Below are 22,736 nucleotides of genomic sequence, written 5' to 3'. Positions count from 1 at the left end.
GCTGGTGAAGGTCTGCCGAAACCGTTTCCTCACAGCAGGTTGAACATTTGACATGTCCTCGGTAGTCCCCTTTCCATCCACTCGTGCGGGCAGGAGTAAGAGCCACGCCCAGTCGGATCCTTCGCAGTACAACCTCTTCCATCCTGGTAAGACTTCAATGGGTCATTATAGAGCGCTTTGGTGAAAACGACCTACGGGGACATTGTAGATTGTGGTAGACATGAATTGCAGCCGTAAACGTTACCGTACCGAGGCTCTGGTCGTCGTAGTTGGCGACCCACGTGATAGCAGTAGCGCCGAGTCCGTGCATAACCAGAACCGCGGGTCGGCGGACGTCTTCCCCTTCTGCGCCGCACGCCGTTGCTGCATCCGCAACGGGCGCCCGCTTCCCTTGCGGTATGCGTTGCAGGCCGAGCACGTAACCGTCGGCCGTGACAACTTCGTGGGACTCCACGGGGTAGCCTCGGGCAGCGATGAGCTCCTCCTGCGCCGGTAAACACCGCTCAACGACGACTAAACCTCGATTTCAGTTTTCAACCCGAAGGTGTTTTATTCCGGGATGCACAAAGGTTTCACTCACTTCATATCCGTCACGGAAGTGACGCCAGTACAACGAAGGTAGCGGCCTGTAAAGGGTGCTCCCCTGCACACAGGGTCTTCTTGCGGAGAAGGAAGCTTTAGTACTAAGAGTATGATATAATAGGGTGGTTCGTTTCCGGGTTTTATATTTTAACACGAAGGTGTTTTATGCCGGAATACACCAAGATTTCACTGACGTCATATCCGTTACGGAAATGACGCCAGTACACCTTTGCCGAAGCGACCCGCCAGCAGGTCGCCGATCGCCAAGCACAGCCACAAGATAGCCGCCGACCCGCAACTCATGCTTAGCCGCAGCTTTCGCTGCACATCTCACTTTCATATATTACTGAACCCTATGACTGAAGAATCAACCACATTTTTTTTAATAACTCGACATCTGCCAAGAAGTCTAGCGGTGAGCAGTGGGTACAGCACGCACGCAGGGATCATATACGCTCGCACACACGCTCACGCTGAAACCACACGCTCACGTGTTGTATCGCGCGTCTTGCGCCACGTGATGTGCCGTCACCCGTTCTCGCCCTCCTTCGCGGCCTCTCTGACAGTGGCTATGAAGCTCGGCCATGCCAGCCCTCTTATTTCACCCTTGTCAACGATACAATAAAGTCGTTCCGCTCGTCAACGAGATGTGTTGCCGTCACGTCACTTGTAGGGTCACAAACACAATACGCACGCACACACACGCCGAGAGAGACAGTGATAGAGAGGAAGAGAGAGAGAGAGAGGATAAATCACTCACGATGGTCTTATCGGCGTCAGGGTCTCTGGGCAGCATTTGAGTGTGGTAGGACCCGGAAGTACCCTCGGGAAACGCCATTAGCGCCAATGGCATGAGCAGCAAGAGCTTTCTGCACACAAAAAAAGAAAGGCTCGGGGAACGTTCAATTCCAAGTGAACTGAAGGGGGTACAAGCGATAACAAAGACGCTTTGGTGGCCGGTTGGTGAAGATGCTAACGATGGTGGTACACCGATCCCAGTAGTGGCGCGTAGCCTGCGCAAGAGAGAACTGGGCCGAAGAAGTGGTGTAAGCGGAGCCCGATCAAGGCGAGTATGCGGAATCCCATTTTTAGTATGAAATAGTTTACTGTCCTGGCCGTTGTCACCGCACGCACTGTTATACTGCAAAATTAAGTGTGATTCCGATTCGTTCTCTACTATTTGTGACTTACTTCCGTTGCTACTAAGTAGTTGGGTTTCCGTTAAGCTTCCGAAAATATTCCGTACAGTTAGGCCATGTCATGCAACCTAAGATCCGCTACGGAAGCATTCGGGCTGACAGGGCGTCAAACTACAACATGCATAGTTTGATATTGACCGTAGAACACTGACCATGGACATTGCGGCCGTCTGTACAGGTAAAGCTGGCCAAAAAAATTGTTTTGCTGTACTTAATTTTAATTCGGATTGGAGATGTCAAGCTGAAATTGCCACCAACAATAAAACGCAGATAAGGCCAGGAAATGAAAATAATTTCATGAAAAAAAAAATGAAAGAACAACGGAAACATAAAAAGTTAAAGCTGTTCCACTCAACGTGAAAGCTGGCAAGTGCGGAACAGCGATTCGACAAAGGGGCTGTGGCGCCGAGAGAGAAAGTGTTTATTAATATGAAAATATTTACAGGGCGAAGTTTTGCCTCTCAGGGCACTGGTCTCGCCGGGGGAAGGAGTGAGAGGGAATTGTTAATTAAGTATGATAACAGGCTATGTAGAGACTATGTATAAAAGGCCATGTACAGACTATACACATACGCTCTCAGGTTACCTACAGCCTATTTACACACACATGCACTCACACATACACAGCCACGCACACAAGAGGGCTAACAGGGGGTGGATGGCCGGTGGGATCTGGTTTTTACAGTTCATGGGCGGGTGTTGAGGCCTGACTCGTCGAGGTACGAGAGGAGCAGCCTGATGGCCTCCCGGTGCAGCATGAAGGGCCCCCTATGACGCAGGATGTCCTCTGCGGTGCTTGATGGTAGCCCCAGCCGCCGGTACCCAGACACCAGTTTGTTCCGGGCACCAGCGTACGCAGGGCAGGAGCAGAGGACGTGATCCAGTGTCTCGGGGTTGGGGCAGTGGGCACAGGTGGGTGTGGCCTTGCGGCCCTGCCTGTGGAGGCGTGCTGCTGTGTTGTAGCAGCCGGTGCGGAGCCGGAGGAGGAGGGACCGCTCAGTCTGGGTTATCCCTCTGGTGGGAAGGAGCCGCGGGGCCTCGCCGGTGGCCACTCGTTTGCAGGGGTGGCGGGTGGTCACCTCACGCCTGATGACGTCCCTGGCAACATCATAGCGCACCAGGGACGCAGAAACTGGGGCCGTTGGGGAGTGGTGGGCTGCTTTGGCTAAATCGTCTGCAGCCTCGTTCCCCGGTATACCGACGTGGGCAGGAAGCCACTGCAGTCGGAGGTTGCAGCCTTGTCCCTGCAGGTCGCGCAGCTTGGCAACCAGGGACATCTCGAGGTGGCCACCTCGCCCCCGTGGTGCAGATGCCTCCCTCAGGCGAAGTAGCGCCGGCCGGGAGTCGCAGAAGATGGTGGCCGCTGGCGGTGGGTCTTCTCGCAGCATGTCCGCGGCTAAGTGTAGGCCTGCCAGCTCGGCCGCTGTGGAGCTGGTGGGGAACGGCAGCCGGCATTGCCGATGAGCTCCCCTGGCCGGGGCAGTGCAGGCAGCAGCACCTCGGCCCTCACTTGGAAGGACCGAGCCATCTGTGTACACCAGCAGTTGTCCCGGCGGTTCCAGGTCTATGAGGGCAGCCGCTTCCTGACGAATCCCGACCTCCGGCAGTCTCGCCCGGGACCTAACTCCTGGCAGCGTGGTAGTTTAGGGGTGCGGCTGCCGGCGGCGGTGGGGGCAGAAGGCACGCCCTCTGAGGGACTTCGACATAGTCCTCGAATAGGGCGGTCATGCTGCCCATGCGGGATTGGCCTCTCGAGCGGAGCCTGGCGAGGAGGTGGTCACCTCCAGGGGCTCGGTGCAGGCGCTCCACATGTCGCAGCGCTGTCTACGTGGCGAGCAGCTGGATGGGCCAGCTTCCAGTTTCCGTCAGGGTGCTGGCCACTGGGGAATCTCTTGGGAGGCCGACGCAGCGCCGAAGGGCCTTTCGATGGGCCAGCTCCAGGGTCTTCCGTTAGGCGTCCCTGAGGTTCACCAGGGGGAGTGCGTAAAGAACACGCGAGACAGCGCAGGCTCTGTAGATCTGGAGCGCCCACTGGTGCGAGCACCCTCTACCCTGTGCCACGAGCTGGTTGATGCCCCTAACGGCGCGGGTCATTTGGTCCAGTTGTGCCCCAACGGCGGACTTCCATGAGAGGGTTTCGTCGATGGCGAGGCCGAGGTAGACGACTTTGCGTCGCCAGGGGAGGGGTCTTCCTTTGAGATGCAGTGGAGCAGTGCGTCGGACTATAGCTGGGCGCTGATGGATTGCGATGGCCTCCGTTTTGGACTCGGAGAGTCTAAGTCCCTTACTCGTCAGGTGATTCGCCACTGCGTCGAGGGCCGCCTGTAGGGTCGCGCGAACCCGCCTTCCGACTTTGGTGGGGCCCCGGGTCCAGAGTGCCACGTCGTCGGCATAAATGGCCATCTCTACCGGGTACTCCAGGGATTCCGGATTCCGGTAGACAGCTGGGTAGGTTCGCCATGGCTAGGTTGAAGAGGAGTGGGATCAAGACGCTGCCCTGCGGGACACCAGTCTCCACTCCGCGAAGGCCGCTCAGGGTCTTGCGGACGCGTACACGCAGTGTGCGGTCTCTGAGAAAGCCACTTACGTAACTTCTGAGCCTTCCTTCTGCTCCCAGGTGGTCAAGAGCATCGTGGATGGTCTGGTGCGGTAGCGCGTCAAAAGCTGACTTGACGTCCAGGAGCAGGAGGTACGCCCCCTCTTTCTCGTGTCGGGCCTGCTCTAGAAACGACACCACATCCGCGAGGGCGTCAGCGGTGCAGCGAGACCTTTGGAAGCCACTCTGCTTTTCATCAAGGGCATTTCGTAGGCCTGTTAGCCATTCTAGTCTGCCCAGGACCACCGTCTTCATGAGTTTCCCCACCGCTGACGTTACAGAGATGGGGCGATACGAGGAAGGCTCGCTAGGTGGTTTGCCAGTCTTCAGCACTGCTGTCACAATAGCCGTCCTCCAGTCCTCAGGGATGGTGCCGGTCCTCCAGACATGGTTGAAAAGGTCCAGTAGTCGCAGCTGCAGGTCGGTGTCCAGGTTTCGCAGCATGGCATAGGTGATGCCGTCGGCGCCGGGGCTGCTGTGCCCCCGGGGGCAGCGCCGCACAGCCGTCAGGAGCTCAGCCAGTGTGATGTCTGCGTTGCAGGCCGCTTCTACCCGAGGGTCAGCTGGTCTCCGTGGCGGCTCAGCGAGGGGGACTCTGTATGGTAGCAGGTAGCAGCCTGCTCTCGTGTGGGCCAGCCCGAAGATAGTGGCCATAGGGACCGGTGTTGGAGGTGGGTGTATCGGGTTGACGCAAGGGGCAAACTGCTCTGCAAGGAGCTCAGCCAGCTCCTGCTCCCTTATCCCTGCCCCTATGGCCACTGAGTGGATTGGGCGCAGAGCGCAGACCGGCTGTGTGATGGAATTGAACAGCTTCCATGCCCGGGCAGGGTCCCGGCTGCTGTCAAGGGAGCTGCAGAGGCTTTGCCAGCATCTTTTGCGCTGCTGCCTGGCGTGCCGTCTGGCTGCTGCGTCTAGTCGTCGAAGGCCGTCCAAAGGGCAGGGGTGTTGTGGCGGATGGCCTGTTTCTGGGCTCTGGTCCTGGCGGCCCGAAGGTTGAGTGCCCTAATATCAGGCACCGGCTTTCCCCGGGTCACTTCGGTGTAGGTAGTGGTAGCTTCAGTGCAGGGAACAAGTTCCTTTAGGAGGGTGCTGTCGTCTGCTGTTTCCAGCCGTTCGCTCCGTTTTTGCCTGAAGATGGTCCAGTTGATCACTCTGCAGCGTCTCGTGTCAAAACGCCGGTACAGGGAGGACGGGGTGAGGAGTACTGGGAAATGGTCGGAGCCACAGGTATCGTTTGCCATCTCCCATTTGTAGGTACAGCGCTCGGACACCACTGCGAGGTCAATGCACGTCTGGCAGGCTCGGCGGACAAAGTTTGGGCTGCCAGTGTTGATTATCAGCAGTCCTGCAGCGACCGACGCATCTAGGATGTCCCTACCCCGTCTGTTGCTCCGGCGACTTCCCCAGTGCCGGTGGTGGGCGTTGAAGTCCCCGCAGATAAGGCAGTCACGACCCAGGAGGCTCCGCAGTCGGCCCAGTTGGCTGGCGTCCCAAGGTTCTCCTGGCCTGATGTAAATACTGACAACCGAGGTGTCTGTGCCGCCCATACGTACTGTAGCACCGACGCACTCCATAGGGCCACCAGCTGATTCATCCAGGTTCAAAGCCAGGCTTGGTAGGTCCCGTCTCACGTACAGGGCCGCCCGTGACGGTCCCTGTGGGTGACTGAGATCCAGGCAGGGGGTCGTGGTGCAGGACTCCAAGTCACACGATGTGCGGCTGAGGTAGCCTACGTATCCAGGAAGCCGGGGTGGCTCCCCCCTCACCATAACCTCCTGCAGGGCCAGTATATCGAAGTCAGCCCGTAGGAGGCGGTCGGCCAGCTCTGCACTGCGTCTCCGCAGTGAGTGAACGTTCCACTGTAAAACGCGTGGTCTTGGTCCGTTAGAGCTGGCCATGTGTCAGGGTGGAGGAGCCTGGCTCTGCCTGGGGGGCTGAGGAGGGCTGCAGGACGAAGGATTGTGAACCTGGTTGAGGAGATGTTTGGCGGAGTGAGGTCTGGAGGGCCACTCGTGAAACATGTTGTGTAGCCCGCACCAGCTCTGTCGTCACCCGTCGTGCATGTTGCCAACGGGGGAACTGAGGGTCATTGACAGAGTGGGGGCCACGGCAGTTTGTGCAGGTGGGCACCCTGGCACCGCAGTCGACGGGCCGATGCGGTCCCCCACAGCGCGCACACCTCGCGGGGCCTGGGCAGGAGGCCGTCGCATGGTCCAACCGCCCGCAACGTTTGCACTGCAGTGGCCGAGGGCGACAAGCTCTCACCCAGACAGGCCTCTTGAAGAGTCTCACTTGCTGTGGAGTGAACGGCCCGGCGAAGTTGCTCTTTGCAACCACCGATCACGCTCTTCCCTTCGCTGTCTCACTCCGGTATTCATTAATTGAACTGAGATTTGTTCAATGCGATTCAATTTTCCAACCTTCGCAGTCCTCGCGCGTCTTCTCCCGGGACAGCTCGCAACCTTTTCTTTATATTTTTTAACACGAAAGTGTTTCATTCCCGGATACTCAAAGGTTGCAATGACGTCATATCCGCCACGGAAATGACTCCAGTGGAACGAAAGAAGCGGTCTATAAAGAGTGCACCCCTGCACACAGGGTCTTCTTGCGAAAGTACGTTATAATTAGAGTTGTTTGTTTTCGGGTTTTATATTTTAGCACGGAAGTGTTTTATGCCGGGATACACCAAGATTTCACTGACGTCATATCCGTCACGGAAATGACGCCAGTACACCTTTGCCGAAGCGACCCGCCAGCAGGACGTCGCTCACCAAGCACACCCACAAAAAAGCCGCCTACCCTCAAATCATGCTCAGCCGCAGATTTTGCTGCACATTTCACTTTCGTGTTTTACCGATTCCTATGACAGAGAAATCAACCACAGGTTTTTTTTCTTGTTCCTCCTGCAATTACACGAGCGGGACGTCTGTTTTTTTTCAGCTTGCTTTCATATCACACGTGCTGGAGCCTTTCTGGGCCATTTTTAACGCGTCGTTTTTAATTCTTCGCGGCTACTTTTTTTCTGCTCACTATCCTAAAAACCAACCCAACGAGCATTCCTAACGCAATGAACTCTGGGGCTGTCGGTTGAGCACATATATTTGACTCAAATATAATGGAACCATGGGGATACGTGCTCCGGACTTACGACGACACGCTTCTTACGACAGTTCACAGCGGTCCCGGCAAACACCTCATAGAAACTATCCATTAAAAACCCCGATGATATGACGCTCGAGTGCACGCGGTCCGCTTCATACGATGGACTCTGGCTCGGATAAACCGGCGTTTTAGATGCGACGGCATCTCATTCACTCGCTTTGTCCCTCCATACGGCGTTGTCGTTGTCCGTACACACCCCTCCGCCATTCTCATCACCGCGCGAGCTGCGCTCTCCGCCGCTCACCCCCTCTCCTCTCCGATAGGGAACACTCTCTCGCGAGGGACATTGGATTGGATTCGATTGGATTGGCTTGGCTTGGAATGGATTGGAGTGGATTAGATTTGGATTGGATTGAATTAGATTTGAATTGGATTGGATTAAAGTGGATTGTGTTGGATTGTGTTGCGTCATAGCCGCACCACGTGCGTCATAGCCGCGGCAGGGGGTTCACGGCACGTTTCACGCGATGGGAGAATCAACCTATCGGAAAAAACAACGGAACCCCCTATGCGTCGCATCTACACAGGGGTTCCCCCGAGGGGAGGTGGGAGTAATTTTTTCCCATCTTTTACACCGCTTCGCCGCCTCGTCCCGTTTCTTTATTCTGAACCCCCGTTGGATGCTGTTTGATGTGTTAAAGTTAACAGGCGAGCCAGACTACTTGCTGAACAGATGCAAGCACGCATGGTGGGTACTCGTGAGTGGGAGTTAACGTTCGACGGCCCCACGCGGCAGCAGTACGCCAACGCGCAAACCGCGGAGAAGTCGAAGTTCACGTGGTAGGCGGACCGTGAATTTGAGGCTTCCATCAAACCACCGACGAACGCGAAAACACATATGACGGAACCTCACGGCTATGACAGAACACTCGCTTTCCCCACCCGCTCGATCGAAGTTTGACCCTTTCAAGACGCTCTCTCTTTCCCTATATCCCTGCTCTCTGCTTATCACTGTCTTTCAAAGCTCCACTCCTTTCTTTGGTCAGTGTCTCAATTCATGCGTGTCCGCCGCAAGGGTGGAGACACGTATACGTTGACACCGCCATTTTGGGTCAATCGCTCGCCGCCGGAGCAAGTCACTGTAGCAAGACCTCGCTATAATTTTCGCCCCAACACGGTTTACTCGCGAAGTTTGAATTATCTATTTAGCGTTGCTGGATCTTGTGGGAAACGAAAACAGCTATGTGTTGAGCACCTTGACTCAATAGCGACTACACGGGACCCTCCAAAGGGTGTCTCCAGCATGTACCGGAATGCCGGTTTTTTTTTTTTTTTCATCTCCGCCTTCTACTATGGATCGTTTCGCTTGGCCTTGGCAGCTTCACACGCCTTTTCCCCTCACAATTTGCTCGACCAGGTCGGCTTTATCTCGCGCGCGCAAGGCGCAGGATGTCGCGTAGCGCGCCGCTTGGCTGGCGGACTAGCTCGGACGCATGGAGGTAAGGGGTGCAACATCAACGTTGTTTTTTTTTAACTTTAGACTTCAGCTAAAGGTAAGCAAGTCACGCGAGAACGCGCAAAATATTGTAGTTTAAATAAGTTCTTAGCCCACCTGCCACGTGACATAGTCTACTAGGCCAGCATTTACACGCACCCCGGTCGTACGACAACCCGGTCACACGACGCTTTCTCGCGCTCTCTTGAAAGTCGTATTATCGGGGTTCCACTTACCGGTAGTTTTATTTCCGCTAAATAATAGAGGCATGTGTGATCAGTGCCAGTGGTTGCAGGAGTTTCGAATGGTTCTGCCTATATAAACCTCTTGTTCAAGTATCCTTTAAACTTTTGGCCGGAAGGCTGAATCGAGAAACAAGTAAGCATCCTTTCTGAGACTTTTTTGGGCGCGTGACGCCCCGTGACTCTGTTTTGGTGCGTGACGTCACGTGACACCGTGACCGCGGACGAGCTACGACGACAAGCCGGTCTTGTGAAGTGTTCCGCACTTAAAAGAAAGGAAGAGCAATGGCCCAAATTGTGCTCCTGACCGCTCAGCAGGACCGAGCAGGACGTACTATAGTACATACAGACCCTTTGTAAAATGGCCCGAGCGCTAGCGGAGGAGCAGTTGGCCATTCCGGCAACACTGTGCTCCGCCATTATGAAGGAAGCGAAAACAGCGAACAGGCAGCAAACGCAGAGCAGCTAACGTCCGCCGCGGCATAATACTGGCATGCGCTTCTCGTTAAGCTGTTTTCTCCAGAACTGGGTGGGAAAATAACATTGCCGCTCTTCACTTGTTCGAAGAGAAGCGTATTCTGGACTTTTATTCAAAGAGGTCGTCGACTGACAGACCCTACGAGATCCGACAATTTCAGCGTGGAATACCGTCGTCTGGGATGACGAACAGCAGCAAACGAACGCAGAATTTGTACAGCCTTACCGCTGCCTGCTTGTTTAGTCGTCTAGTTCTAGTTGTGTTTATTCGATGCGTCCTTGCCACGTCGTAGTGGCGGCTGACCGCTATGAACGGATATATAAGGGGTCCGTTCTTTGCTGCGCGCTTACGTTGCGACTGTTCAAGCTTTTTAAACCATTCGCAGAACGGACGAAAGCATACATAAATGCTCTGCTCTTGTCTCCACAAAAATGTTCCGAACAAACTTTCGTTGCCTTGCAGACAGTAAAATATTATCCCTCATATCTCTTGATTGCTGCGATCTTTTTTTTTTTCGTTTGTATACGTCAGTTGGGAACTCGTGATAGCACACATGCAAATAAGTTATGCGAGTTATAAACACTTGATGTATCTTCCACGTGTATGACATAAGCAGCACAGTTCGTGGATTGCGTCAGGGGGTTTGTACTTATATCGAGATTTATAGAAAAGCATTATTCGAATTGAGTTCGAGTACAGCGTGGTCGCTGCGTGGTATGCGCCGTCAACACTACGAAGGAACGGAATTCGCATAATGTAAAGACAAGAAATAAAAGTCCTAGACCGGATTACCGATCTACTGCAGTTGAAATGTCAAAACAAGCAGGAAGAAACATGCCTGCAGGCTCCAGTTTTCGGCTGCTCCAACACAACTCTCCTGCTTGAATGTTCACGTTAAAACGTCGCCAGTCATGATCCTCACGTGAAACTGTACCACAAAACAGTTCTCAAAAAAAAAAAAAAAAAGTAAGACGAGCACGCTTGCGGTTCACTGATGTTGAAACATGGATAGGCCTCCTGTGCTGCCCAGGGGGCGCTGCGCCAGCGGCTTCCTGGCAGTACTTCCGGGTAGTACAAAGCTGCACGGGTCCCATAGGATCCCGTGTTGACAGAAGCGAAATGAGCTCGACGCTCCCGATTATTTTGCGACGTGGTCACCAGATCATCCCCGACGCGTCGGATCTATTTCAGCGATCAACTTGGCATTAGGGGAAAAAGCTTTGCAGCGCTAAACACGTTTACAACGCCGACGAAAGTGCCGGGACCGTGACGGCGTCTGCTACTCGCAGGTTCACCGATCGATGGTCGTACGAAGTGAAATTTTAAATGAAATTTCTAGTTTAAACTGACTCTAGGTGACAAAGACTTCTCAAAAATAACCGATCAAAAAAGAAGAGTGACGCAATGGGCGATGATCGCGCTTTAAAAAGCCAGCGAGTCCGGCGGACCGCAGGCTCGCCTGCTGCGGTGCGCCGCTCTTTTGCGTACCTGCACACTATGCGTGCACTTTCATTAAACAGTGCTCGTTTGCGTCGCCGTTACGAATACATGGTGCAGCGTTAGCTTGCCGTTTTGTTGCGTGTCTCAGTGACAAAATGCCGCGACCGTCAGAAGCGTGAAATCTGTTTTGCGATTCCGAAATTAGTGTCCGTAAAACAAAGTGGTCGTGCCAACTAAGACGCCGCTCGCTTTCCTTGTTTTCGCTCACTTTACTTAATTACGCTCTTGCAGCAAACATTCCCAGTTCGCACTTAGTAGCCTAGAATGAGGGTCAGCAACGGCCAAGTTCCATGCAGCCGACACGGCGGAGGGCTGGACGGCAAATCGGGTGGGAGGAGGAGGGGGGCTTTGAATGCAAAGAGAAAAAATTCAGCGAATTTCTAATAAAATTTGACAATAATCTGGCGAAGTGTGAAGATGGGGGGGAGGCGATTCAACTGGAGGACGCCAATTCTCTGTTCTTGTCTGGCTGTCTAACTCCATTTGAAGTAAAAAATGGCGTGTCGGCGTTCAGATTCAACGACCCCTGCCCTAGAAAACCAACACAGTTAGTGATGATCGTATGTAAATATTCGGGGCCCCGCGCCGTGTATGCGGCTGTGTTATGTTATGCTGTGTTATGTGATGCTATAGAAGTACACATCTCTGCAGGCAGCGAGCGTGTTATTTGGTGCATGTTTTGCGGCCTTTAATAGCGCTTAATTTGTTTATTTGGTGCTATTGCACCACCTACTAGCTAGTATACATGTACCCTGCCGTTCGTAAATCGTGCGGCGTAAAACGTTACGCAAGAATAATTTAGTTTGCGAAAATACGAAACAAAATTTCCACTCGTTTCAAAGGCGGTGCCAGCTAGGCCAGCACTGCCAGCTGAGTCGGCTGCGCAATCCTTGCGTTCGCTTGCATGATCCCGCCGAAGCAACCTTTTGCAGTTACCTCAGGAAATAGGATGAGCAGCGTTGCGTGTTTATGCTACTCGTGAACTTTCCTTTGTCGACCGCACGCAAGAAAAAAACTAACTGTCGTTAAACAGTAAAACCACCCGACCTGGCGATACTGTCCCACGCCGCGACCACCGCGACAGCTCGCTCAAAAGAAAGCCGACAAATCGGCTTCTTTTAGCGGATATTATTTTGTTTGGCCTCTGCAACTACTTTAAGGGCTATTTCATACAGAATGCAGTCATTTAAACACGCCACAAAGCGCCACAACCAACTTTTACTCTTGCTTGTAATTGAAAACACACGGAGGGCGGTGAGGGTCGTCTGCTTTTGTGCTACCCAGAGGCGTCGGCCGCTAGGGGCGCCGCATGTCGCCAAAACTCCAGCGCAGGAGGCCTATCAGCGCGGGCAGAGCGAAGCACGAATGCAGGCTCGAATTCGCCTGCACCTAAACAACTCTGCTGTCTGAATGTTCGGCACTAATAACGGCGGAAGTCGTGGCCGGAACGTGAAACGCTGCTTTCAAGACAGTGTATAAAAAAGACGCATTGCCCTGGAGCTCCCAAGACAGTGTATAAAATTCCCCCGCATTTCCCCGAGGGGGAGAATGTGAAAGTGCGAATGCACGGTTGTCGGCCCGCTTGCGGCGCTTGCGCTCGGCCCCCGCAGCCCACCGCCTCGCCGCCTTCTCTTCCATCTCTTCCATCGGGTTTGTAGTATCACGTGTACACCACGCAGTTATCAAGCCGCTATAACGCCGCTGAGTCGCCAACGCACGCCGCTGACGACGTAGTTTGAATGCGTTAAAGATATAAGGCGCGTCACTAACACTGATATCAGCGTCGCGTCCGTGGCTTGGTCGGTAGAGCGTCGCGCTGCGGCCGCAAAGTCCTCGGATCGAAACCTGGCGCCGGATGCTGTTTCTTTTTTAAGTGCGACACTTTATAAGCGACCCCAAACCATCCACCGCCGCCGGCGGCGGCGGCGGCGTCCGCAGTGCTCCTCTATATTTAAAAAAGAAACAGCATCCGGCGCCAGGTTTCGATCCGAGGACTTTGCGGCCGCAGCGCGACGCTCTACCGACCAAGCCACGGACGCGACGCTGATATCAGTGTTAGTGACGCGCCTTATATCTTTAACGCATTCAAACTACGTCGTCAGCGGCGTGCGTTGGCGACTCAGCGGCGTTATAGCGGCTTGATAACTGCGTGGTGTACACGTGATACTACAAACCCGATGGAAGAGATGGAAGAGAAGGCGGCGAGGCGGTGGGCTGCGGGGGCCGAGCGCAAGCGCCGCAAGCGGGCCGACAACCGTGCATTCGCACTTTTACATTCTCCCCCTCGGGGAAATGCGGGGGAATTTTTTAAATATCGAGGAGCACTGCGGACGCCGCCGCCGCCGCCGGCGGTGGATGGTTTGGGGTCGCTTATAAAGTGCATTCGCACTTAAAAGAGACGCATTGCCCTGGAGATTGCCAAACTAATACGGGATACGCAAAAGGTGCACGTCGTACCTACCTCTCGCTCAGCATCACTGCACGCAAGCATACTGCTTGCAAAGAGGTATGCAGCAGTGCGTGGTTATCGTCCTTAAGCGTCCTCGTATATGGTACAAGAGCACTGGTGGCGTATACAAAATAACCCAAGAACCCGCCGCGGTGGCTCAGTGGCTAAGGCGTTGCGCTGCTGAGCACGAGGTCGCGGGTTCGATTCCCGGCCGCGGCGGCCGCTTTTCTGATGGAGGCGAAAAGCAAAAACGCCCGTGTGTACGAGATTTCGGCGCACGATAAAGATCCCCAGGTGGTCAAAATTAATCGGGAGCCCTCCACTACGGCGCGCCTCATCGCCTGCGTTGCGTCGGCGCGTTAAACCCCACAATCAATCAATCAAAATAACCCAAGAAATCGCTTTATGAGGCGGCAGAATGGTGAAGCCATGGGCCAAAACACGTAACCGCAACGGCGTTACTGCGCGACGTTTCCTTTATCATGGCGTCGTCGCGTTAACCACCAGTGTAGCCACCGCTAAATATACAGTGTTGCCCGCCATTTTGCGAAGTGTCTATGATAGGATAACGGCAACAAAGACGCTATACGTTACGCATGCCTTGTATGCTCCAGGGGAAAGTGTATAGACAGTGACAAATAATCACATTCAAATCTGGAGTCGTCACGTCTTTACAGTCAAGATGCGAGACGAGGGCCAAAACTTTGTTCATGCATGTCGGGGGAAGGTGGAGGCCGTTCTGACGAGCGTGGGAAGTGCTGAACGCCGGTCTGCCCAATTAAGTCTTCGGTCTGATAAGCATCGAACGGTGCGGAATCGATAATAAGCGGCAGAGCAAATGGGTCGTCAATGCAAACATGCACGTTTCGAAATGATTCTCGACTTATAAGGAAGTGTAAAGGTCTGGTGGTAGCGTACAGACGATCTTGTAGGGTGGAAACGCATTCTCGCACCGAAACGGTGCCGTTCTTTTCTAAAGTTCTGCTTTATACTTAGACGTATGTCAGTGCAACGAATTATCGCACTGGAATGGTGCTGTTCTTATCTAAGGTTCTACACTATACTTAGACATTTGTCAGCAGGCAAGTATACGCAGTTTCCCGACACGCGTAGAAAAGGGGTGAGGGGCTGATAGTGATGTCGCAAATCCAAGCAGCTAATTTGGGGGGGAGAGAGAGAGAGAGAGAGAGAGAGAGAGAGAGAGAGAGAGAGAGAGAGAGAGAGAGAGAGAGAGAGAGAGAGAGAGAGAGAGAGAGAGAGAGAGAGAGAGAGAGAGACTCTTTAATGTGGGCTGGAGAGGTCAGCTCTGCTAGCGGCAGTGCTTGCTACGCCAGATGGGGATGATTACAATGCAGTGAAGTGAATGTGAGAGATCGGGAAAGCAGCAATAGAGAGAAAAAAAAAATTAAACGACTCATATTTAGGGACAAAAAATCTTCTGCGTTTTTTGCGAGATTCAGGACTAGACAAAACTCTGTAATTCTTCCATTGTGCGCATGGCTACGTCTGTGCGCGTTTGCGTCGTTGTGTACGCTTTGACTCCTTTTTCTTGTTAGGCGCTCTGCGCTTCCTGGGCCCCATTCGCTCAATTTTTCTTTTCTTTTCCTTAACTTTATTTCGAATTTGGGAGATGGAGGTGCTTAATGCGAATGTCCAGCAGTGCAGGGAAAGGTTGCCAAGGTTGCTAGCAATCCCCAGCAAGTGTAAGGCCGCTAGTGTTGCCAGCACGGCAATGTTGCTAACAATCTCCAGGAATTGCTAGGGATCGGGCAAAACTGCCACACATCTGTATAAGTGGTGCGGTAATCTGGCAATTCGTGTGGCTGCTTGCCAGAGCCTCACAAGCGACTGGGCTATCCGGTAATTGCTTTTGCCCAGCTATCAAGGAGACGAGATCCGTATGGAGAACTTGCCCAGGAAGGGATATTCGAAAGCCTCCTTCTGTTTCAAGTTTCGGGTAGGCGTGTGATTGGGATATTTTGCCCTCCAGCTGCACGCAGTGGTTTGAGGGGTTCACAAATTTCAATCGGCTTCTGCGAAATGTACTCTTCGTCCGAAATAGCTGCTCCTTACGTGAAATACTGAGGTGTATTACCGTCCAGGTAAATCTAATCGTGTGCCCTGGAGGAACAAATTCCTTCCAAAGCCGGTGCTAGATGCTTAGGGTTTGAAGAAACCCACCAGATTTTACTTCGCGTAATACATCAGCAGGTTTCTGGAACGTGTCTGTTGTGGGCTTTAATTTAAAGGGACTCTGCAGCACATCCCATAAACGTTTTCACTCTTTTATTCGTGTCTGTAAGCACTGAAAAAGCTATAGTTATCGCATTCACAGGACGGCACGGCGCAATTCGCTCATCGCAGCAGATACTTTTCTGTTTCTGCATTGCCATCGCGGCTTTTTTTTTTTTTTTTTAAGCGGCTGTCGATTGCGTTCGCTGCTGCAAATGAATGAGAGCCAGCCAATAGGCACTGCACCATTGTAATGACGTAATTTAGGCGGTTGAAAAACGTCATGACCTGGAAAGTGAGAAAAATCTTTTGGGCAAGTTTCTAACTTTTCTGATGGGCATAGAGCAGTAATTTTTGGCTGAAGTACTCTGCGGCCCTCCAATCTATGTACTGGATACGTTGGTTGACTACGTTCCGCAACCGTTTCAGATTGCGAAAAAAGTTGAAAAAAGTGTTGCAGGGTCCCTTTAACGTTAGTAACTCAATCACTGGCGGTCTTTATACCCGTATTCCTTCTTATTCCTTCCTGCCATTCCACCGTGCGACTCTGACCTTGGCGTTCTGAACAGGTCAGCCTTCCGTGTTGTGGCGCTCGCGTTTTGACGCGCTCCCATGTGGCGAGCTCTTGTTTTAGGTCGTCCTTGAACTCTTCGGCTTGCCCGGAAGCACCTGCAAGCGTCAAGCGCACACATTAGCGACACCTTCGTGGCGGTTAAAGCGCACAGTTTGCGTGCTTGCGGATGCGCACTTACCGGCGAGTGAAACGCGAGTTGAAACCTTTGAGCCTGAACACACGAAGTTCAAATTCTACATCACAGGTGCGAAATTGAGCATAATAGCCGCACCGCACCACTTCCTAGTGCGCTCTGTCCCTGCGATTTCCTAGTGACCTGCGCTGTAAGCTGTTCATCAATGATCAAAACATGCGTCAGGTTAAGGAATTCGTGTTCGCATTTGATCTGGTCCATGCTAACTTGTTCTGCAGCAGAATCACTCTAAATGTCGTACAAAAAAAATGGCAAGAGTGAAGTTTGGGATTAATCTGTTACGTGAGACGAGGTGAGACGGCATTTTTGGCAGTTTTAATTATGCTCGAACCGTTGCTCCGTCTTTCTCACATAGCAGAAGGGTTTGCTGAAGGGATTGATTTGACGATTGATTGAAGGGTTTAGCGCGCCGACGCAACGAAGGCGATGAGGCGTGCCGTAGTGGAGTAGTCCGGATTAATTTTGACCACTTGGGGACCTTTAACGTGCGCCGAAATCTCGTACACACGGGCGTTTTTGCTTTTCGCCTCGATCATAAAAGCGGCCGCCGCAGCCGGCAATCGAACCCGCGTCCTTGTGCTCAACAGCACCCACCGCGGTGGGTTTTGCTGAAGGGCCAGTTGGTACATAGCACTACGAAAAAAAAAAATTGCGCAAAAGACTGGACCAGGTAAGGAACCAGAAAGCACAGGCGCTGGGCTTTCATATAAGTTTGCAGTTTATCTGGCCGTACGAATGCATTGTCGCATACATAATTATCTCTGGTACAGTTTTTCAGCCCGTAAGGCCAACAATTTCTTCAGTGGCCTTTATCTGTTTCTGCCTACATTTATTACTGTCCATATGGTCCGGCCGCTCGTTCTCCTCAAGGGTTTCATTTCTTATCCAGCCTCACATATAAAATTCGAACACATGCCTTGAATTTTAGAGGCATTCTCATCATGCTGGGCTTTGATTGCTTCCACTTGTAGAGCTTGAACGAGAGTTCAGACCAAATCCGCAAATCTCGTTCCTCTATCCCTGCGATCACGCCCCGACCGTCCACCAAATTTCTGACGACTGCTGCTGAAGATATCAACTGCTTTTTAGCGATCGCCGTTCGCACCTGTGTTATCATCGCTGTGCCTCTACCATCCATACCTCGCCCTTTTTATGTTTCAGGTATTTTGATAAACGTGGATTTCGCCTGCACAGGTCTTAATCCTCACTGGCTCCAATACTAAAAGCTATACAGAAAAAGCTTGTTAATTCTAACTCGAAGGGGGCCATAAAATTGTCAAAATTAAGCGTAGTTCGAATTAGCAGGCGGGCGCTAGAATGAATGGGAATCGCGCCCCACTGCACTGGCAGAACACAAAATAGCCACATCTGGACTCGCTATCGCCAGTTAAGCGCTACTACATGTTTGTGGCAGGTGATTTCGTAAATAATGCTCCGTAAATAACAATGGCAGGCGCCGGAGCACTGGCGCCGATGGAGCAGCGCTCCCTGTAGACGCTTAATAAGCTGTTGCATGAGCGTAGCGTTCGCGTCACGTAGTTGTTTTTCTGTTTCGTTATTTTGCATCTCTAGTAAATTTAGTTTGGTTTGAATTTGCAACACACTGTAATCATTCTGGGCCGACTTCTTCTGCCAGGAGCGATGGAAACCAGTGGATCATAGTTCGAATTAACCGTTCTGGATACCGACGTGTTAGAATTATCGGGAGTTTTCCCCCATCGAAATATACAGGGCTGTACGGGACCGGGGCCTGAGTTCGAATTAACCGGAAGTTCCAACTAACCGAGTTCGAATTAACGAGTTTTTGCGGTATAGCAAAAGTCTCGACGGTGCGGGCGGATGCCGAAAACATGAGCGTTCAAATAAGGCATTTCGTTTCTATTTATGAATCACTGTTACCCGCGTGTTCAAGCGCACTTACGTAGAGTTCTACCGAAGGGGACACTTCCGCGCGTGAACTTGGCGGCGCGGCTTCGTTTCATGGCCGCCGCTGCTGCACTACGGCCGCCGGGAAGCGCTTGGGAGCGTCCGGCGAAGAGTCGCTTGGAAGACAGCTGAGCAAACATATTTCGCTTGGCGCGCATAGGCTGGACCCATCATTCACCTCCTTCTGGGAATCCGTATTGTACGGGGTGTCAGGCACGTCGTTTCAGCGTTTGTGTAGACGCAGGCGATGAAGAATGAACAAAACCGCGGGCATGCGTGCGCCACTCTTAAAGGGTAAGTCTAAATTAGGGCAAGGCTATACCGTCGGCCGTTCAGTTTTCGCGGATCCGTACTGTACGGGTGTCACGCTGTTTCCATATTCGTACAGGACGCAAAGCGGCCGCTTCGGAGTAGAGAACTGCGGCGGTATTCTTGTGTGTGTCCGTTTTTAAAACCTCCGTTTTGCGTCTGTTTTATTGTGACGTACTTCCAGTTGAGGCGGGCTTTGGGTTGCCTTTTGCGCACCTGTTTTTGTAAACAGATTTTAAACGAATAAATCTATTTTAAACTATCCTTTAGGTGTTTATTGTGCTGCCAGAGAACCAACAACAAGGCGACGAAAAATCGTCTGCTCCAAATCGTCTGCTCCGAGAAGCCGCGGCTCATAGCTCCGCCGTGCTTGCATGGCGTTAAATCCGGGTGTTCGCTTTCAGCCAATCAGGTCTTGCTCAAAACGGACACTTTTGAAACGCACACAGAACGGACAAAAACACGAGAATACCGCCCCTGGAAAAAACGAAAATCACGGGCATGCTGCCATCAATCCTAAACAGCGCTTAACAAAACAACGACGAGGAAGAAGGGACATAAGACGGTGCCCTTCTTCCTCGTCGTTGTTTTGCTAAGCGCTGCTTAGGATGAACGGATTCCAACTAGCCCAGCTGTCGATTCTGTTGAATGCTGCCATCACACTTGAAGGTCATTCGAAGGAGGACACGGTCACCGAGATTGAAGGCAACTGTAGGCGCACAAAAAAAAAAAAAAAAAGATCTTATTTGGCGACATCTTTCACGATCGAAAATGCCCGGCAGGTATGGAGGAATGAGCGTGCTCGGTCATTGTCGGGAAAGTTTGCTCTGCGGAGAAAAAAGGGTCACGCATTTTCTACGTGCATGTCCATTTTCCCGCCTGTTCTTCCTTCAAATTATGTCTCCATCACTGATGCCTTCTTTTCATATACCTTTTTTCTCTCTTTAAATCCCCCGTACGTAAGTGTAGCATAGCCAATCGGATGCTTCCCGGGTTAACTTCCCTGCCTTCCCAGCGCTATTTTTTTTTTCTAGCAAAAGATAAGCCTAACGTGCGCGAGCTGAATCGACATACAGTCGAAACATCTTATAACGAAGTAGTTTCGGGGCAGTAAATTGGGAATTTATATCCGATATTCGTTGTAACGGTACAGGTAAAAATTGGCTCTAATAAATCGGCAATCTGTCTCACACAACAATCATAGGTAAAAAAAAAAACGCATTGTTCTAGGCTTCGAACTCACTACAAAAGAGGTAATCCTCATCTGTCTTCTCCTTGTGGCATTTCAAACTAAACAGACCGGAACGTGAGATTGTGAAATTACAACAGAACAAAGTTAGTTTGGCAAAACAGGCCTGCGTTCTTATTTACTTGAAAGAGGATGTGGCCGTCGCCTGGTGGCTCTTCAGTCTGAGCGGAATGAAATTTGTCACAGTGTCCGCGCAATAAAGGGCCTTTTTTACTTGTGCAGTTTTTCAAGTTACTAAAAAATGATTGTTTTGTCCCTTTTTTTTTAATTTTGCTTTTAATATGCTAGCTGTCGAGTTATGAGCCTCGTGGAAACCAAATATTTCTTCGTTATAGCCTACATCGCGTGGCTCTCCAGGTTTCGGTTTCGTTATAAAAAGAATAACCTGCCATTGAAATGAAGCATGACCAAATAAATTTTCGTATTTAGTTCGCTATATCCGATAATTCGCTATATTAGTGTTCGCGATAACGAGTTTCGACTGCATTGGAAAAGGGTCAAATGCGGAAAAAGCATGGACAAAAGAAGAAACAAACACGTCAGACATGGCACCCAGACAGGGCTGTTTCTTTGTCTCATTCTTTAGGAACACCAACTTAGCTGCGCCATGTTTGTAAGCAAAAAGGGGAATCATGCCATTCTCAGCCGGGATTCCTTCATTTGCGCATGCGCCGCGATAGAAAGTGCGGTCTGGTATCGCATGGCGCACAGCGTCGCTGTGTTGCCTTTATTTTTTTGTTGTGCCTTGTTTTTGTTATGCCATTTGACAGTCATTTCCGTGTGGCTTTAATGAGGGTAATCCTTTGCTTACCAATACTGGCTTCACAACCAGGCTGGCTTTCTGGCCTCCTACTACTAATTGATTTTGATTGATTGTAGGGTTTAACGTACAGCCGGTAAAACGCTTGTCTATAACAGCGATTTCGACTTCAACCAGCTACATCCGAAAACTGCCGAAACATACTCGTTGCAAACATGTCGGAGGTAAAAGCGAAGGGCTAAGACTTCAAAATTCCGCAGTAGTTTTATTCAAATCCCGCTCCGGGGGGGCAGGATAGCGCTGAGAGTACGAATGCTGTGTTATAGACAAGCCTTTTACAGGCTGTACGCGCCGACCGCAACGCAGGAGATGAGGCGCGCCGTAGTGGAGGGCTTCGGATTAATTTTGACCACCTGGGGATCTTTAACGTGCGCCGAAATCTCGTTACACACGGGCGTTTTTGCTTTTCGCCGCCATCAGAAAAGCGGCTACGGCGGCCGGGAATCGATCCCGCGTACTTGGGTTCAGCAGCACAACACAACTACTGCTCATACCACCGACTTGCCTGTAAAGACTGCACAGCATGCACAAGGAGTTAAATGGTTGGGGAGGAGAGAGAGAGAGAGAGAGAGTGTGAGAGAGAGAGTGTGAGAGAGAGAGAGGAGAGAGAGAGAGAGGAGAGAGAGAGAGAGAGAGAGAGAGAGAGAGAGGAGAGAGAGAGAGAGAGAGAGAGAGAGAGAGAGAGAGAGGAGAGAGAGAGAGAGAGAGAGAGAGAGAGAGAGAGAGAGAGAGAGTCTTTTATTTAGCCACTGGGTTTAGGGAAGCGTGCTGGCCGCCGGTTGGAGGTCGGCGGCGACGATGGCAGCTCGTTTCACCAAGGCGGTCTTGACGTCCGGGTCGGAGCTACCCAGCGCACCCTCCCATTGCTCGTCACGGGTGATTAAGGGAAGGGATTGGATGGACAGGCCCACATAGAGCGGGGAAGTGTGGCGCGCTGGCCACATGCGGGACAATGAGGTGAGGGGTAGAGGGAAGGGTGGATGTGATGGAGCACCGCCCTGCAGGGAAAGGAATGAACCTGAAGAAGTCGCCAGGTACGCGCTTGCTCATGGCTGAGCTGGGGATGCGCCGGGGGGTATTTTCGGCGGGCGAGGTGGTAATGCGTGATTATGTCATGATACGTAATTAGGTGGTCTCTGGCTGATCGGGGCCCGTTGTAAGGAACTAGGCTGGCTCCTGCTTGGATTGTGAATCCTCGAGCCGCGACATGGGCCTCCTCGTTCCCCCGAATCCCGAGTGCGCCGGGGTCCAAAGCAGTTCTACCGGGGAAATTGGAGGATTTTGAGCGATAATTTTGAGTGCCAGTGTCTAAATGAGACCAAGGGCAAAATTTTCAACGGCCGTCTTTGAATCAGAGATTACGATCGTGGGGGCCGGCCTTTGTTACAGGGCAAGGGGTGCGATCAGTAAGGGAGCATAGCGGGGGGTCGTCCGGCCTATTCACGATGGCCAGAGCATAATCATCGTGTTGACGGTATTCTGCCGCGTCCACGTATAAGATATCCGATTTTACAGGTAGGCGTCGCTGAAGATCCTGCGCTCGTTGCATTCTGCGACCCGCATGATACACAGGGTGCATGTTGCGTGGTACAGGACGGACGACAAGTCGAGCGTAATAGCGCGAGGAATTGGGGATTTATGAGCGGGCAAAGTAGGGGCACGAATCCGAGTCGGTCTAGGATGTGCAGACCGGCTGATGTAGTGGATAGGCGTGCTATTTGTCCTGTCGGGTGCGCCTCCACAAAACTCCTTGGTATTATTATGGATCCCCAGGCGTTCTAATTTGGCAG

General features: G+C 52.1%; 1 protein-coding gene across 1 annotated transcript in view; it reads right to left on the bottom strand.

Moving 5' to 3' along the window:
* LOC144162823 (gastric triacylglycerol lipase-like) overlaps positions 1-18,633 on the bottom strand; it is a 60,739-nt gene extending 42,106 nt beyond the window's left edge. The window contains exons 1-4 of the mRNA XM_077693488.1: positions 18,564-18,633; positions 16,428-16,544; positions 1,343-1,451; positions 250-484 (exon numbers count right to left, since the gene is read on the bottom strand). Coding sequence (XP_077549614.1) covers positions 250-484; positions 1,343-1,451; positions 16,428-16,489 — 406 coding nt within the window. The 5' untranslated portion in view covers positions 16,490-16,544; positions 18,564-18,633. The remainder of the gene's footprint in view (positions 1-249; positions 485-1,342; positions 1,452-16,427; positions 16,545-18,563) is intronic.
* Between the last annotated feature and the right edge of the window lie 4,103 nt (positions 18,634-22,736).

The sequence above is a fragment of the Haemaphysalis longicornis genome, unplaced genomic scaffold, assembly GCF_048455015.1.
Source record: "Haemaphysalis longicornis isolate Haplotype H1 unplaced genomic scaffold, Haemaphysalis longicornis Haplotype H1 scaffold_12, whole genome shotgun sequence".
NCBI lineage: Eukaryota > Metazoa > Arthropoda > Arachnida > Ixodida > Ixodidae > Haemaphysalis > Haemaphysalis longicornis.
The sequence above is the reverse complement of the archived record's forward strand: the minus strand, read 5'-3'. Positions and strand labels throughout refer to the sequence as shown.